The sequence below is a fragment of the Dermacentor andersoni genome, chromosome 2, assembly GCF_023375885.2.
Source record: "Dermacentor andersoni chromosome 2, qqDerAnde1_hic_scaffold, whole genome shotgun sequence".
Classification (NCBI taxonomy): domain Eukaryota; kingdom Metazoa; phylum Arthropoda; class Arachnida; order Ixodida; family Ixodidae; genus Dermacentor; species Dermacentor andersoni.
In genome coordinates this window covers 181,760,971-181,775,348 of record NC_092815.1, presented here as the reverse complement: position 1 = coordinate 181,775,348, position 14,378 = coordinate 181,760,971, and the positions used below count along the sequence as shown (strand labels likewise).

Below are 14,378 nucleotides of genomic sequence, written 5' to 3'. Positions count from 1 at the left end.
GGCCGAACCACCTGCTGACAATCGCCGCTTCTTCCTTGCTGTGACGGGCTTGCGTTTCCGCTTCCCGTAGGCATGCTTCGTCCGGTACTTCTTTTCGAACGTGCGCGGATCCATTGCACGTGGCCGACGTCCTCGAAACACAAGAGAAGGAAAGTCCAGAAAGGCTTCCCAGCAGCGGACAAAAGCAGACGCTCCTTGCGCTCCTTGCCTCGGCCGCCATTATGGCGCGGCGTCGACCAATGAGGAGGCGCCTTACAACGAGCCGCGGCGCAGAGCCAATCGGGGCGCGGCAGCCATTGGCTGCTCCGTGCTGCCACTCTCCTGTTTTTCTTTTTTTGTGCGCTTGCTGGCTGGCAGGGAAGGAAGGGAAGGGCTGGGACAAAGAGTCAAAGAGTCGGGCTTTCCAACGATACCAAAATGGCGGCGCTCCGTGGCGGGAAAGCCGAGCAGTCGCGCGTTGAACTTCGCGGCTTTTTCGCGATTTCGGGCGGATTTGTGGACACCGGCACCGACAAATATATTTATTTTAAGTGCTTAGAGTTTGTTTTTCGGTGAAATATTTCAGTACAAGATAGAAATGATGCTGTAGATTCTGAAAAGCGTACTTTTCAAAAATCGATTTTTTTCGCGAAAATCGCGATCTGATCCCCGCTTCCCCCCTTAATGCCCTTCAAGGCTTTCTAAGTTTCTTGGTGGTACTATGAGGTACTATCGGGGACAAAAGTCTCCGGACCGCCGCGCACGGCCGCCGGAGCAGCAGCGAGCGCATCGCCGCGCGCTCTCGCGGTGACGCGCCTGGTGACGAGACCGACGCTGCGCGCATGCGCATCCTTTCTTACCTGCGAGCATGTCGGTTTACTAGCTGGGAGCCGCCGCTGATCGGTTGTCTGGGGCGCGCCAGCAGGGCCCGTCGCTGCAGTGGCACGCTGCTGACTCGTCGGCGATTAGCGGCGCGTGTCGCTCGCTTGACCATACACTTGCACACGCCTATGATAACGCTTGTTGGTTATCTTCGCCACTTTTCCGGCCATGATAAAGCAATAAAGAGACGATTACAAAATGCACAGCACCTTAGCCGATGCGGTATCAAATGGTCGCGCTTGCATTCACTCATACACGATGTGACTGTTTCACAGCCCGCATAGCCATAAGTTATGCCCGCACAGCTTGTTTCCTATATTTTTATTCGACCTGCAGCATTACACTGGTTAGTGCTCCTCAGTGCGCTCTCGAGTATACAGCGTCTTGTTTGACCGTTCAAATGTGAAGAGGCCGCATCGTGCGACAGGCACTCTGGATATTTCATTGTTTGCGGTGTTGTAATTGTTGCTTTATTTATTTTACACGGCCTTCACACGCGCTGCGCTGATAATTGGCGAAGACGAGCGTTATCGTAGTCGGGTGCCAGCGCCAGGGCAATCGAGCGAGAAGCGCCTGTCAACTCCGGTGCAAAACGATTTACCGATGAGTCTGCAGTGTGCCACTGCAGCGACGGCCCCTGCCGGCGCGCCCCAGACAACCGATCAGCGGCGGCTCCCAGCTAGTAAACCGACATGCTCGCAGGTAAGAAAGGATGCGCATGCGCGCAGCGTCGGTCTCGTCACCAGGCGCGTCACCGCGAGAGCGCGCGGCGATGCGCTCGCTGCTGCTCCGGCGGCCGTGCGCGGCGGTCCGGAGACTTTTGTCCCCGATAGTGCAGGAATAGATGTTCACGGACTGAATTGCAACTGAAGTCTTTTTATGTACAAATGGCCTAGCCTTAATGTTGTTGTCAGTGATTACAGTTTAGGCTAGAAACCTGCATGTCTGTCAAAAGGCATTCGGCTCCAGTAACTGCATTCATTGTTTGAGATTCACCCATGAATGAGGAGCACAATTTACATAGAAATTTTCAGCTAATGAACAATGACTTCTTGCACAGTCCTGATTTCAGTTTCAAGGCCTTTATTTTGCAAGTTGTAGTAGCAAGCTGAGAAATGGCTACTATTTCAACATTGATCACTTAGTTGCTCTGCAGAGGTGCTTGGCTGAGAATCTAAGGCTTAAGTTACATGACAGAAATTCTGCATACAATAAGTAATACAACCACCTACTTCCGTTGTTATATTATAACCACTTTTTGTGGTAGTTGGCTTACTTATGGTCTTTTCACTGTGATCTATTACTAAAGCAGCTATGTAATGCATTTTGTGATAATCATTTGATGTCACTTGAAACACGAGAGGCTAGTTCAGCAACTGCACCGTGATTCTGGAGAAGGAATACACGCTGCGCAAAGAATATACATGTTACGTGCGGCTAGTAAGTTGCACAGCTCCACTTGCCACATAAATGATAATGAGTAATAAACACACTTGTGACAACACTTCAGTCAGCAATTTTTATCTGGCCCAAAATTGACACAGCTCTTTTCCTGCAGTTACAAAACAAGTGCTACATAATCTTGGTAGTTAGCAAGCCACATCACTGAGGAATGCGGTGCAATTTCTGTGCGCTTCAACGTGGTGGACACAACCTTCGTGATTGTCCTCTAACTTACTGATGAACATCACTCGTTCAGGGCTTAACATGGCTAATATATTTCCCCATCATTTTTCTTTCCCTGCTTTGACACATTCATTATGTAATTAACTCTTTTAATTAATCCGTCCTAATTTTTGGGTGGCTTTGGTGCATTCAGTGTCTTTGTCACTGCGACAGCCTTCCTTGGTAATATGCTGTCTAAACAAAGTCAGCAGCAGTGCTAAAGTGTATTAACATATAGAAAGCTCCCCTGGGACAGGTTAACATAAATTATAATAAAGCAAACATATAGGATTCCTGGCATGATTTTGTGGCAATTCTCTTAACAAAGTCAATATGAAACATTGTGTGGTATCTCTTGGTCTGCACTAAGTGCTAGCTAGATGTGCTATTTATCTATTTTATTGTACTTCACGTGGAACATGACATGTCCTGACTGACAAACCTTCTAACCTTGTGACACCTTTGACTTGTCATTTCGAAGCACTCTAGAAACAGCTTTGAAAGTCATGCAAGGCAGCAGCTCTGGTTTGTTATTTAAATAAGCAGGCTTCGGCACCCACTGAAGCACGGCCATAATTATTAGGAACTAGTTAGTCCTGCAGTGCACCTTGAGTGCCTCATTGCACAGTCTGGAGTACTACGAGATGACTGGTTGATAGTGCCATAAACAGCAAAGTGCTTTAAACAGCTGAGACGAAAACATTTTAGTTGCTCTTGCAAAGTTTAAGTCTCGGAGGAATGCTTTTTCTAGAGTTTTGAAGCAACCATTCTGCCAGATGTACATCTTGCTTATGCATTTAATTTGCTCTGTCATTGGTACACATTCAGATATCTACATTTGTTGCACATATATAATGCCCAGGCTTTGAGCTGTGCTTGAAGTCTGTTCCAAGTCACAGAGAAAGAAGGGAATGGGAGTGTTTCACTGCTGACTTCTCCAGTAGCAGATATTTGAAACTCTGCAAGCAGTGTTCGCTGTAGAGTGAAGTGCTTTTCTAAAGGTTGCATCAGGCCATGGGAGAAGTCTGCTCTAAAAATTGTTCCTGTGATTCATCAGTTGCATCACGTTCTAAACACCATGTATAGGTTCAATTACTCCTGCAGGAAATAAAACGACTACATTATTCTAGTAAACGTTGTGCTCAGACAAGAGATGTTGTGCTACTAAGGTATTACGTAAACAAAATTTTGCTGCAACGCATTCATGGCATTACGCTGTGTAGCAAAGGTTGCTTGCATTGTGTTGCTTGCAGAGTTTTGAATATACTTTCTTGAACGGCGAGATGTCAAAGGTGTACAAACATGTTTACACTTAATGCTTCGTAGTCGCTTCCATGTTTGCGTGGCAAGCCACACTGAGCGGGATTACTCATGAGCATTACTACCGTATTTTTGTGCACATAACCCTTATTCTAAAAATAAACATATCTAGGTAAAAGTGTGGATCGTATGCTAATTTTGCTTTGAGGTGTAGCTTCATGGCAATGCAAACCTTGCTTTTAAGTGCACCTTCACAGCAATGCATGCGTGATCGCTGTGAAGCCACATTTGAAGGCAAACTTTGCTTTGCCACGCAGTTTGACCTCTCCGAGTGGGCAGCAGAAGCGATGGCAGCGTCGAGTCGCACACTTCTGAGGCTTTGCATTGTGCCAATAATTGTGAGGAGTTACTCTTGGAAATACATTATTTTTATTGCGCGTGGTTGTTTACATTGGTTACGAGGTTCTATTTAGAGAGCTGTAATTAGGGTGCGCATATATTAGGAATGGGTGGGTATATATGTGCAAAAATACGGTACTTGCTCCGGACATTGGAGCTCACAGCTCAGTCAGATTGTAAGTGCACAAAGCCAGTGGCGGTGTGCATGTGGTGCAAATATAACTCGAGATGGCAGGTTGTGCATGTGGCCATGCAGGAACAGGCACTCCCTTCAATGGGCACTGAAGCTGAGCGGGAAATCTCAAAGGTTGTCAAGGTTGGTATGCCCCCCTGTACATGTCTGTGGTCTAGGCCTGCAGTTCCACATAGAAAGTTGCACCCTCCTGGTCAGAAAGCACAGCAGCAAATTTTTACCATGAGCAGCTGTGTTTGTCCCACTCGGCATTGAACCTGTCCTCTCTCTGACCAAACCTCAAAACCTCTCGTTCATCCCCTACATCTTCTTTACTAAAGTGGCATCCTTAAATGCCAGCTCTTCATATAACCCGAGAATTTAATAAATTTAGTTTTTTAGCTCTTCACTGGCTCTGATGTCCATCCAGCTCTGAAAGTTGTGCAGGCCTTCCTAAATTTTGTGCTTGTGGAGACCTTCCTGCAGGCAATCTGGTTGACCGGTGCAGTTGTATAGAGAAGTAGTGCTATCATCACAAGATAGCACTTGTGACACTGCTTACATAAGACAGCAGGAGTTTCATGAAGGAGTAATATCCTGTGACATTGCTTTAGGACCAGGAATATAAATGTAAGATTGCTTTGAAGTAATGGGATAAATGTTGGTCCATATGTTGTTCAATACGTGAGCACATATACTAAACTAAAAACATGCGTACTAAAATTGTGTTCCTTGGCATTGTGACACCTGTCACATTTTATCTAAATTAACTGAGTATTCCACCACTACTGAGCTATAGGGCTGGAACTAAAAGGACAAAAATAAACTTGAAGCAAATCACTGACATTAAGCATTGCAACGAAAAATGATAGGTGTAAATGTTAGAAAGACAGCTTTTATATAAACCAGAGATGCAATGTGGATGAATGCTATTCTGCTTGAGATTAAGATGAAAAAGCGCAGTTTAAAAGGTTATGTAGTACATAGAACAGGTCATATGGTGGTCTTTTAGATTAACACAATGTGTGCTAAGGGAAAGAAATAAGTAAAGGTAGACCGAAGATTAGGTGGCGAGATAAGATTAGGAAATTTGCCAGCATAGGATGGGTTCGGCTGATGTGGGACAAGGGTTATTAAATGTCCCTGGTAGAAAGGTCTTTGTCCTTCATTAGACCTGGAATCGGTTGGTAGCGATGATTTTGAACACTAGTGTTTTGATGCTAGCTATGTGCCAGCTGCAGAAATTGCACCCCCCCCTCTTCCCACCCTCAAAAAAGCCATAACCTGAAAAAGCATAACTTTTTCAGCTGAATCCCTTTCTAGTGGAACTGCTGTATATTTGTGGAGCAAAACTACATGACCTTGCATGAATTGTCAAAAAGGAAAGGCTTGTGGGTTGAGGTTGTAATGTTGCTTTCTAGATCAACATACAAATAAAATAAGCATGGCAGTCTAACATTACAAAGTGTTCTGTGCATGGGTTCTGAGCTTTTCTTTTCTGGCTAGCCTCCTGTTTGGGACTTTTGTAAACTGCCACTATTTGTGACCTACTGCCAATCGGGGTCTCAGAACTGTTCAATCATACTTCTGTGACGTGTTGACGCTGTACAAGAAATTTCATTATAGTATGACTAATTTTGGCTCGGAGATAACATTTTCGCCCTTCTGAGTGGGGAAATGGTCCTGTAATAGCTCCAAATGAAATGCAAGATGTGTTTGTTTACTGCAGTTCGTGTTTGGTTGTAACATGACCCCTCAAAGGAGCCAGGTAAATGTCTCCAGCTTTCAATTAAAGTCAGCATCCCTCTTCTTCAGGAAGTTTTATATAGCATGACTCCGGTTGGCACAAGGATGTTTAACAAAGGCACCAACAGAGCTTACAGGATGCTTTGGGGGTGGTAAAACCTCAATCCTGAGCAGCAATACTATGACCCAATTTTAAGTTTGTCCAACATGTTCGCATAACAGTGCTTGTTTATGGCAGCTAAAAATTTTTTTTCCTTAAGCAGCTTGTATGTCATTTCGACATAACAAGCTGCAGTAATGCTACACTGCTTGTTTGCCTTAGTGCGATCATGAAGCTTGTCATGTTTTTCTTTTGAGATTTGCAATTGAAGCCAGCATTGTCATCAAGCAGTTGTAGTGCAGCGTAACGGACACTGGCCACCTGCTGCAACTGTGCCTAGGCATGAGCATTCCACACGAATGGATTCTAAGAACTGTGAAGTTACGGACTGATCCGATTGACAGCTTTGTGCCTTGGTTCGTGGGGTATTATAAGTTCTATGACTTCAGTTCCTGCATAAGGTGGTGTGCACTCTTTTTCTTTAGCTATCGGCACGTACCTTATGGCAACTTGTTCAAATATTAAAAAGAAAAAAGAAAATAGTGAAGAGGGATTTATACGTTTCTCGTTATTCACGTGATCACACTGGGTGCTCTAACACACTGTTTGCTTAAGTGCACAGAAGATAAATGTATAGCATGCAAAGGACTTCCCTGTGATTAGCGTTTAGGCTTCAGATTAGGCTGAAACTCAGTCAGCCAGTCGCTAGAGAGCTGGAGGCTTTGCATTGTTAATATTTTCTGTGGCAGAGCACATCTGTGCGGCCTAAAGTTTGCTTTTTAGCTTTCTATACTCTACTTGGTGTAGCTTTTACTACAATTTCATCAGTGGTGTTTGAGCACGCTATCGGGAACTGAAGTACAAGACTTAAGCAGGAATCTTTTTGCCAAAATATGTTTGAAATGATGTCATCACTCTACACTGATGTATTGTAGCTGAAAGTTGAGTTTGCTGATTTTGTATTTTTTAAGCAGCATCTGTACATTCTTAAGACAGCCAGCTTAAAATTTAGTTCTTTATTTCCTCTTTGTCGGTTCAAATTCAGCAAAGTTGAAAAAATATATATATATATATATATATATATATATATATATATATATATATATATATATATATATATCACTTTACATATAATTTTTTGATGGGAATAAATTTTTTGGATTAAAATAACAATTTCTGCGCAGTAATAAGATCGTGTTACAGAACTGGTTTCAGCTGTTATCAAAAATGCCATGTTAAAAGAAAGCCATGTGGTCTTGCAAAGAATTCAGTTCTGCAAAATTGTTTAGATTACAAGGAGTGGTAGTCCTTGTCCTCCATATTTGTGTCCTTGTCCTACATTTTCTGACGCGTGCAAAATGGGAGAAAAAAGGAAATAATGCAAGACATGATGCCACACCAAGTGACCATCTTGTTTTCCTTGAGGCATTCATATATTTTTTTTACCTCTACACACTTTACAGATAGTTAGCTATTCTGAGTGACCTGCCACATTTGTCCCAGCAGCATACAGCCTTACCAAATTAGTGTTCGAGTTTGTTGGTGATGGTCCATCTTTGTCTTTAGTTTGACCTGTGCACGAAGGACAAAAGACAGATAACACACTGCTGCGTTCACAATGAAAGCTTATTTGAAACTGAACATTCATATTTAGTATACATGACCAGAAGCAAACACCCAGTTGTTACGATAGTTCTAGTTACCACTTTGAACAAATTAAAGAAAACGGCAACAGTAAGGACCAAATAATTTGGAGCACTTAATAAGCGAAGTCTTTTTTGCTGAAACAGTGCCGGGTGTCATTTTTGATATCCAGAATGCATGGTCAGATGTGATTTGATTTAATGATGAATTGCCTTGGTTGTTTGCACTTTCTTAGTTTTACTTTAACTAGAAATTGCCTGTTGTATTTGTTTCTGTCTATATAGCTAACGTTCATTTTTCAACAACCTTTAGTTGCAAGAGTGGTACTTTGCCCTCTTTCTTTCGATCTCCTGTCTTGCCTGCACTGCTCCAATCAAAGGGAGCAGGGCTCAGGATTATTTTCTTGCTGAAAGATGAGGCAACCCTGCTTATTGGTGTTGCTCTTGCCATGTCATTACGAAGGCCCTGCACGCTGTGGAGGGCAGTGCCATGATCCACTTCCTGCCGACCACACTGAACCAGCTTTTGAAGCTCCTTGTGAGCACAGGCAGTGAGGAAGTTGCGCTGAACACTGTGCGTGTGCTCATCCACTTGGTGACCTGCGTGCACGAGGCTGGCAGGGAGGACATTCTGCACAGCTATGTCCAGGTACGTACCTCCCGTGGCTGGTTGGATGGCCAAGGTGCTGTGTTGCAGATTTGATTCTGTGCATGAAATGCATGCATGCTGATGTTTTTGCTGCCAATTAAAGAGCCGTACACGGTGAAAATTTATTGAAGATGCATATAAACTGCTGCCAGAAATGCGTGCCAAACGTGCTTTTCGTGCTTTCACATTCCTGCAAAAAAAAAAAAAAAGTACTGGTTCCTGTACAAAAGCACATGCCCGAAGAAGAGACATGCCCCAACAGTACCGCAGCGAAATGACTGCAGGTAGCAGCCATTTGCTACCTGCATGGATGGCAATGATCATTGTGTGCGGTGACCTAAGAAGATGGCTCACAGTGCAAACACGTGTACTGCAACTTGAAGGAATTGAAAGGAGATTAAGAGATTCTTTAGCCTGACTTCTCATACCAAGAACCTTCTAAACACCTTCTTGAGAAAGTGAACAAGATGTGCACTGCAGCTGGGAAGAAACAACACGGAAGGCAGAGCTTATCCCTCTGCAGACATATCATTGTCATTTGTTTCTCTCAAGCACCAAAACCCTGTCATCCCAGGGGGAGGCAAGTTCATCCCATGGTAGCATTTAAGCGAGTCAAAGGCTAATACAGTTGTGAGCACTATGAGAGGAAACACAGAATCGGGTTTTAAGTAGGGGCGTGCAAATATTTGAAAATTTCTAATATTATAGAATATTATATTTTTAATATTCATTTTATTTGAAAACTAGGTATTCGAAAATTTTCGAATATTCGAAACAAATCTAATATATTGCTAATTGTGCAGGGGAAAACATGTTTCTTAACGTTTATTTCCAACTAATCTAAGAAAGTGCGTCTCATTTTGTGCTGAATTTTGCTATTTCATGCTGCTGGCGAAATTTCGCCTGTAAAACACACTTAGCCACTGGACGTATAAGCAGTGCAGAAAAGCCAGCTTCTCAGTAGCAATGGGCACGGGTGTGCGAACAGCGAGAGGGCTCTCTTATGCAGGTTCCACTCCCACTTGTGTGCTTACTACCTGATAGCAAATGTGATACGTGAAGGCTGGTACAGGGTCAAATGCCTCTGTGTTTACAGGAAACTGATTCGGTATAGTAAGGCACAGGTTGGTGAGAACAAATAACTGGCAGAAATTATTCAATTTTCCAAAGCTAAATGAGCCAAATACACAATCTTTTAGTATAACGGCTTACTAGTCTAATTTTTACCAATGACAATGTAATTGCAATGTTCCAAAATGTTAAAATAAACCAGCTTGCTAACAAATGCATGTGCATATAATTATTCAATATTCGATTTGATATTCCATGCTAAGTATTCATACTCGATTCGTTTTAAAGAAATTTTGTGTTCGCACACCTCTAGTTTTAAGCAATGATTTCTCATGATCGGTGTATTCGCATTTGACATGTTGACATGTAACCAGAAGCTGTCCCATTGCACATTTAGTCTCGTTGAACACATTTATGTGGAGCATTTGTGTTTAGCCGCTATGACTTTTCAAAGCAATTTGAGTGTTCCCTTTCATATTGCTTGAGGGGGTACCTTGTAGCAACAAGAAGGAAAAGGATCAGATGGTGTGATTTGGTGGTAAATTGTAAACTTGCTCCCTTTGAGGTGCATCTTCCACTGCATTCTTGACCTGTCAAAGACTATGGTGATTAGTGCATGCTGGGGGGAACATGTTCTTAGTTGTTGCACAGTGTATTCTGGAATGAAACTTCTGGTAAGACGGACTGTTGCACAAATCGAAACACCAGGTACACGTGACTCTTCCTGCTAGACCGCTGGCTCGTATGCACTTCAATTTCACACAGAGGCAGCGTTTTGCCATGAGTTTAATTTATTGCTATGTTTTCGAACTTTGCTTGCCAGTTTCATCCTCAATAAATCTGAAGTGTGTACTGTCTCCAGTGGTGCCACTAAAAAATTGTTGATTCTGCAGACACAGATTAGCGGCACCGTCTGTCACTGCTATGATGAAAACACTGTTTTCTGTGTTAGGGTGCACATTAAAAAACTTCAGGTGTTCAAAATTAATCGGGAGTCCACCACTATGGCGTGTGCCTCATAATCATATTGTCGTTTTAGCATGTAAAACCCCAGAATTTAATTTTGCGATACTTAAAACTGGCTAGTAAAGCCCAGAAACGAAGTGTTCAACCACACACAATATGTGCGAAGTTTTTGCAGAAATTAGCCAGTTGTTTAGCTGGAAAAGTCACTTGCAGCTGATGCTCGTATTCATTCAACACACAGCTCTCCTTGCTCTCCATTCTCCTTACCTGTGCATACCCTTCTTTCCATTTCCAGTACATGTTCGTGACTGAGCCTCCCCAAGGCTCGCAGCAGGCGACGGTGCATGAGGAGTTGACAAAGGCCCTCTCATCACTGCTGGGCCCGGATAATGCTGACTTCTTGGTGGTGCACAAGTTTCTGCACCAGTCATGGTTCTTCTTCCAGATCCTTGCAAAGTCCATGGCTCAGCATCTGATGAACACGGACCGCATCAAGGTATGTGGGTCTCACCACCACTTGTTGCTGCACTCGTATGTCTCGCAGTCATTCAAATAGGTTCAGCAGTGCTCTCGCATTTCATTTAGGGAAAGGGTTCTGTGCTGTGGGCTCTTTCCCAGCGTGAAATTGTGTCAGTAAGTGTTGAAGGTAATAAGAGTCGGCTGCCTAGGTTTGTCCATTGGTGTAGCGGTGTTACAAGGTACAGTCAGATTATTTGCAATTAAGTCATCAATAGGTCACTACTGGTTTATTATAAAGCAGGTTAGGATACATGAATAGTATGATAAGGGGCTGCAAATGTCCCTGTGATTGTACTGTGGATTCTCACAGGACTGCTACAGCATTGTGATGGCCTTTTACGCATTCCGCCTCAGTGCAGGCCCGTGCATGCCTCAAAGACATGACATATGCTCTAAATTTCAAAGGCAGGTTCACTGTGGCAAAGGGTTTTTCATTCTGGTGAGCAAGGGGAGTAACCAACAAACTGGGATGAGGAAAGAAACCAAACCACGTACTTCATCGCTGTTGAAGCGTGCTAGATGCAGGTGGGTGTAATATGCATATGGCACTCAGGTTAGATAGGGGGCTGCAGTTCAAGGTGTGTGATTCAGTATCCACTGCTTGTTGTGATCTTGTGTATTAAGGTAGGCCAATTAGGCAAAGGTGGTACATAAAGCTGTTTTGCTGCAGAACATCTAATTATCATTAACAGTGCAGCATTCCAACCTTGTTGTTCAATGTACATGTTAACCCCCACTCCCCCTTTTGACATTGTTGTTTTTCACTTGTAAGTTATTGAAAAATAGTTCCTGTTGCTGAATTAGTTCTGTACATGGCAATAAGTTCCTAGTTCAGCAAATAACTGCTGCTGCTGGTTGTTTACAAGAGCTAGGATAAGCATTTGGTGTGAGTTGAGCACATGATGTGCATAGAATGATAATGACATCTCCAAAACTCTATCATGAACATGTGCAAGAAACATATGTATTGTGACTGCATGCAAGTGCATGCCTGAGAAACTAAGCAAAAAGAAAGTAAAAGCACGGATATATGCCAGGGACATTGTGAAAATTAAAAACAATAGACTTGCTTCATGGCAAACCTCATCATTTTTAAGCAATGACTTTGATATGACTGAAAAGTGCTTTGCAGATTAAAAAGAGTATCGGGATTTTATACCTGCAGCAGTGAGAAACATGATTATGGACAAAGCAGTTACAGCGGGTTCATTATAAAAACAAAAGCAGTCCTATTTGCCTGAAAAAAAGAATACTTTAAGTTTATAGCTGTGTCATTGGTGGACAGTTTGGTCTGTGCAGTGTCCAAGTGTTATGCTATGTTCCTAAGTGCCTCATGCTTAGGTGCATCTGCTGTTCATTACAATGTTGTACAGAGGCCCGATTCTCACAGCCTAGGCCGTTATGGCTGCGCTCGTAAGCATGCAGACTGTGGCAGCAGAAGTTTGCCTTTTGTTTGGACTACTAGTTTGGAGAGTACATTTATTCACTCGTCTGCTTGTCTTTTGTGTAAGTGTGGTACACATGCATGTGTCATATTTTTGTGTGCATTTTTGGTGTACACCATGCACATCCATGTGTGTAGGCTAGGCCTTGAACACACATCTGACATCCGCTCATGTTTAATGGGTTTATGTGTGTGGTTGGTGTGCATAGTGCATGTCCATCTGTGTAAATAAGGATTGTGCATGACTTGCAGTCACACAATGTCTGTCGTATTATTAATGGTGCGTAGCATGTGCACTGCGCAGTACGGTCCCCTGTTATAGGGAACACGTGTTTGGCTGCCAGTTCAAGCTGAATAATGGCACAGAGGCATGCAGATCATATTTTAGTGCACAGATGTCAGCCTAAACTGGCCAACTGGGTGCATACTTGTGAATGAACAAAAAAATAAACCGGCGAGAAGACGCTTACACAAGTCAAGAAGTGCTCTAGAGCACTTTTTCCCTTGTGTAAGCATTTGTCCACTGGTTTCCTGCTCAGTCACAACTAACCCATACTATCAGCCGTTTCTTTTTTTTCTCTGTGTAATGTTGAAGTGTTTCATCTATGTTGACCTCATCAGCCAGGTGTTCTCTGAACAGTAGTACTATACACTGTGCATATGTATCACTGACGCACATTGTAGTATGTCATACTGTCGTTACATTTCCCCCTCTTCTTTTCCCTGACCCTCTCCATCAGTCCACACCCCTGCAAAGCAAATGTTTTCACATTTTGTTTTCTAAAGCCTTTCACATTCTCTGTCATGCAAACAACAGACAGGTTGTGCTGTGCTGAGTTCTCTCAGTTTTTGCAAAACAAGTGCGCATTAGTCCTCGGTACAAGTTTCATGCCTTTTGTGATTGCGGCTGTTTGCCTTGTGCACTGATGCACTTTCCTTGCCACTTTGTCTGACAACTCGCCTCCTTCCAGATGCAGCGCCACGAGCGCTTCTCCAAGGAGTACCACAACCGGGTGCGTACGCTGGTGCAGTGCCTGATTCCACACATCATGCAGAAGCACAGGGACCAGCGCAACGAGACGAGGCATGCCAACCAGGGCCTGGCTCATTTCCTCAAGGTGTGCTTTTCCACTCGGTCACCTGATGTGTGATTTGAAGAAAGAGGCATCAATTTTGAGGGGAATTGAATGTGAATATCAAGTTGAGCTGAAGTGTGATAAGCCAAAGTTTGAAGGTACTCATATAATCACTTTCATGAAAGGAAAAACTGTCATCCACCCAACTGTAGCACGAAGCTATACCTTTGTTGCTCTATGCTACAGTTGGGTGGATGCTAATTTTCCATTTCAGGAACCTTCCTCCACCTTGCAGGCTTCCACAGAACTGATTTGCCATCGTCATCTTTGCCAAAAACAAGCTTCTTATATAAGCGAGGAAATGATTCTATGTGCAGTGATGTTCTGTGCCAAATTAAATGACTTGAGGCTTTCTTGGCATTTGTTAAGGTTGTTGCGTTTTAGTTTGGCTAAGCGGAGGATTGCTGCAAGCTGGATGGTACATACATTAGTCAAAATAATGCAAACACACGAGAGACGAGGTAAGACAATATAGCACTATATGCTGTCCATTTCCTTATATCGTTTCATCCATTCATGCTGTTTTGACTATGTCATTTGGCTAGTAGTTAGCCTGTTAAAAAATTTCAGTGAGGAAGTGGGAGCCTTTTTCGTTCTACAATCATGTTTATATTTATCCGCTGTCTCAGCCAAACCAGACAGTTGTTTGTCTTAGCTAGTACGCTCACTATAGTATGCTTGGCTCGAAATTGTCTAGATTTCTTTTTTATTACTTGTAGTGATGTATCCTAATTATGGACAAATAGG

General features: G+C 43.1%; 1 protein-coding gene across 2 annotated transcripts in view; it reads left to right on the top strand.

Annotated features, from left to right (window-relative positions):
• Window positions 1–14,378, top strand: part of Ziz (dedicator of cytokinesis protein Ziz) — a 209,292-nt gene that overhangs the window by 120,974 nt on the left and 73,940 nt on the right. For both annotated transcript variants that reach the window (XM_055075992.2, XM_050187159.3), the window contains exons 22-25: window positions 4,442–4,501; window positions 8,310–8,495; window positions 10,828–11,028; window positions 13,467–13,613. In XM_055075992.2, the coding sequence (XP_054931967.1) occupies window positions 4,442–4,501; window positions 8,310–8,495; window positions 10,828–11,028; window positions 13,467–13,613 (594 nt within the window). The remainder of the gene's footprint in view (window positions 1–4,441; window positions 4,502–8,309; window positions 8,496–10,827; window positions 11,029–13,466; window positions 13,614–14,378) is intronic.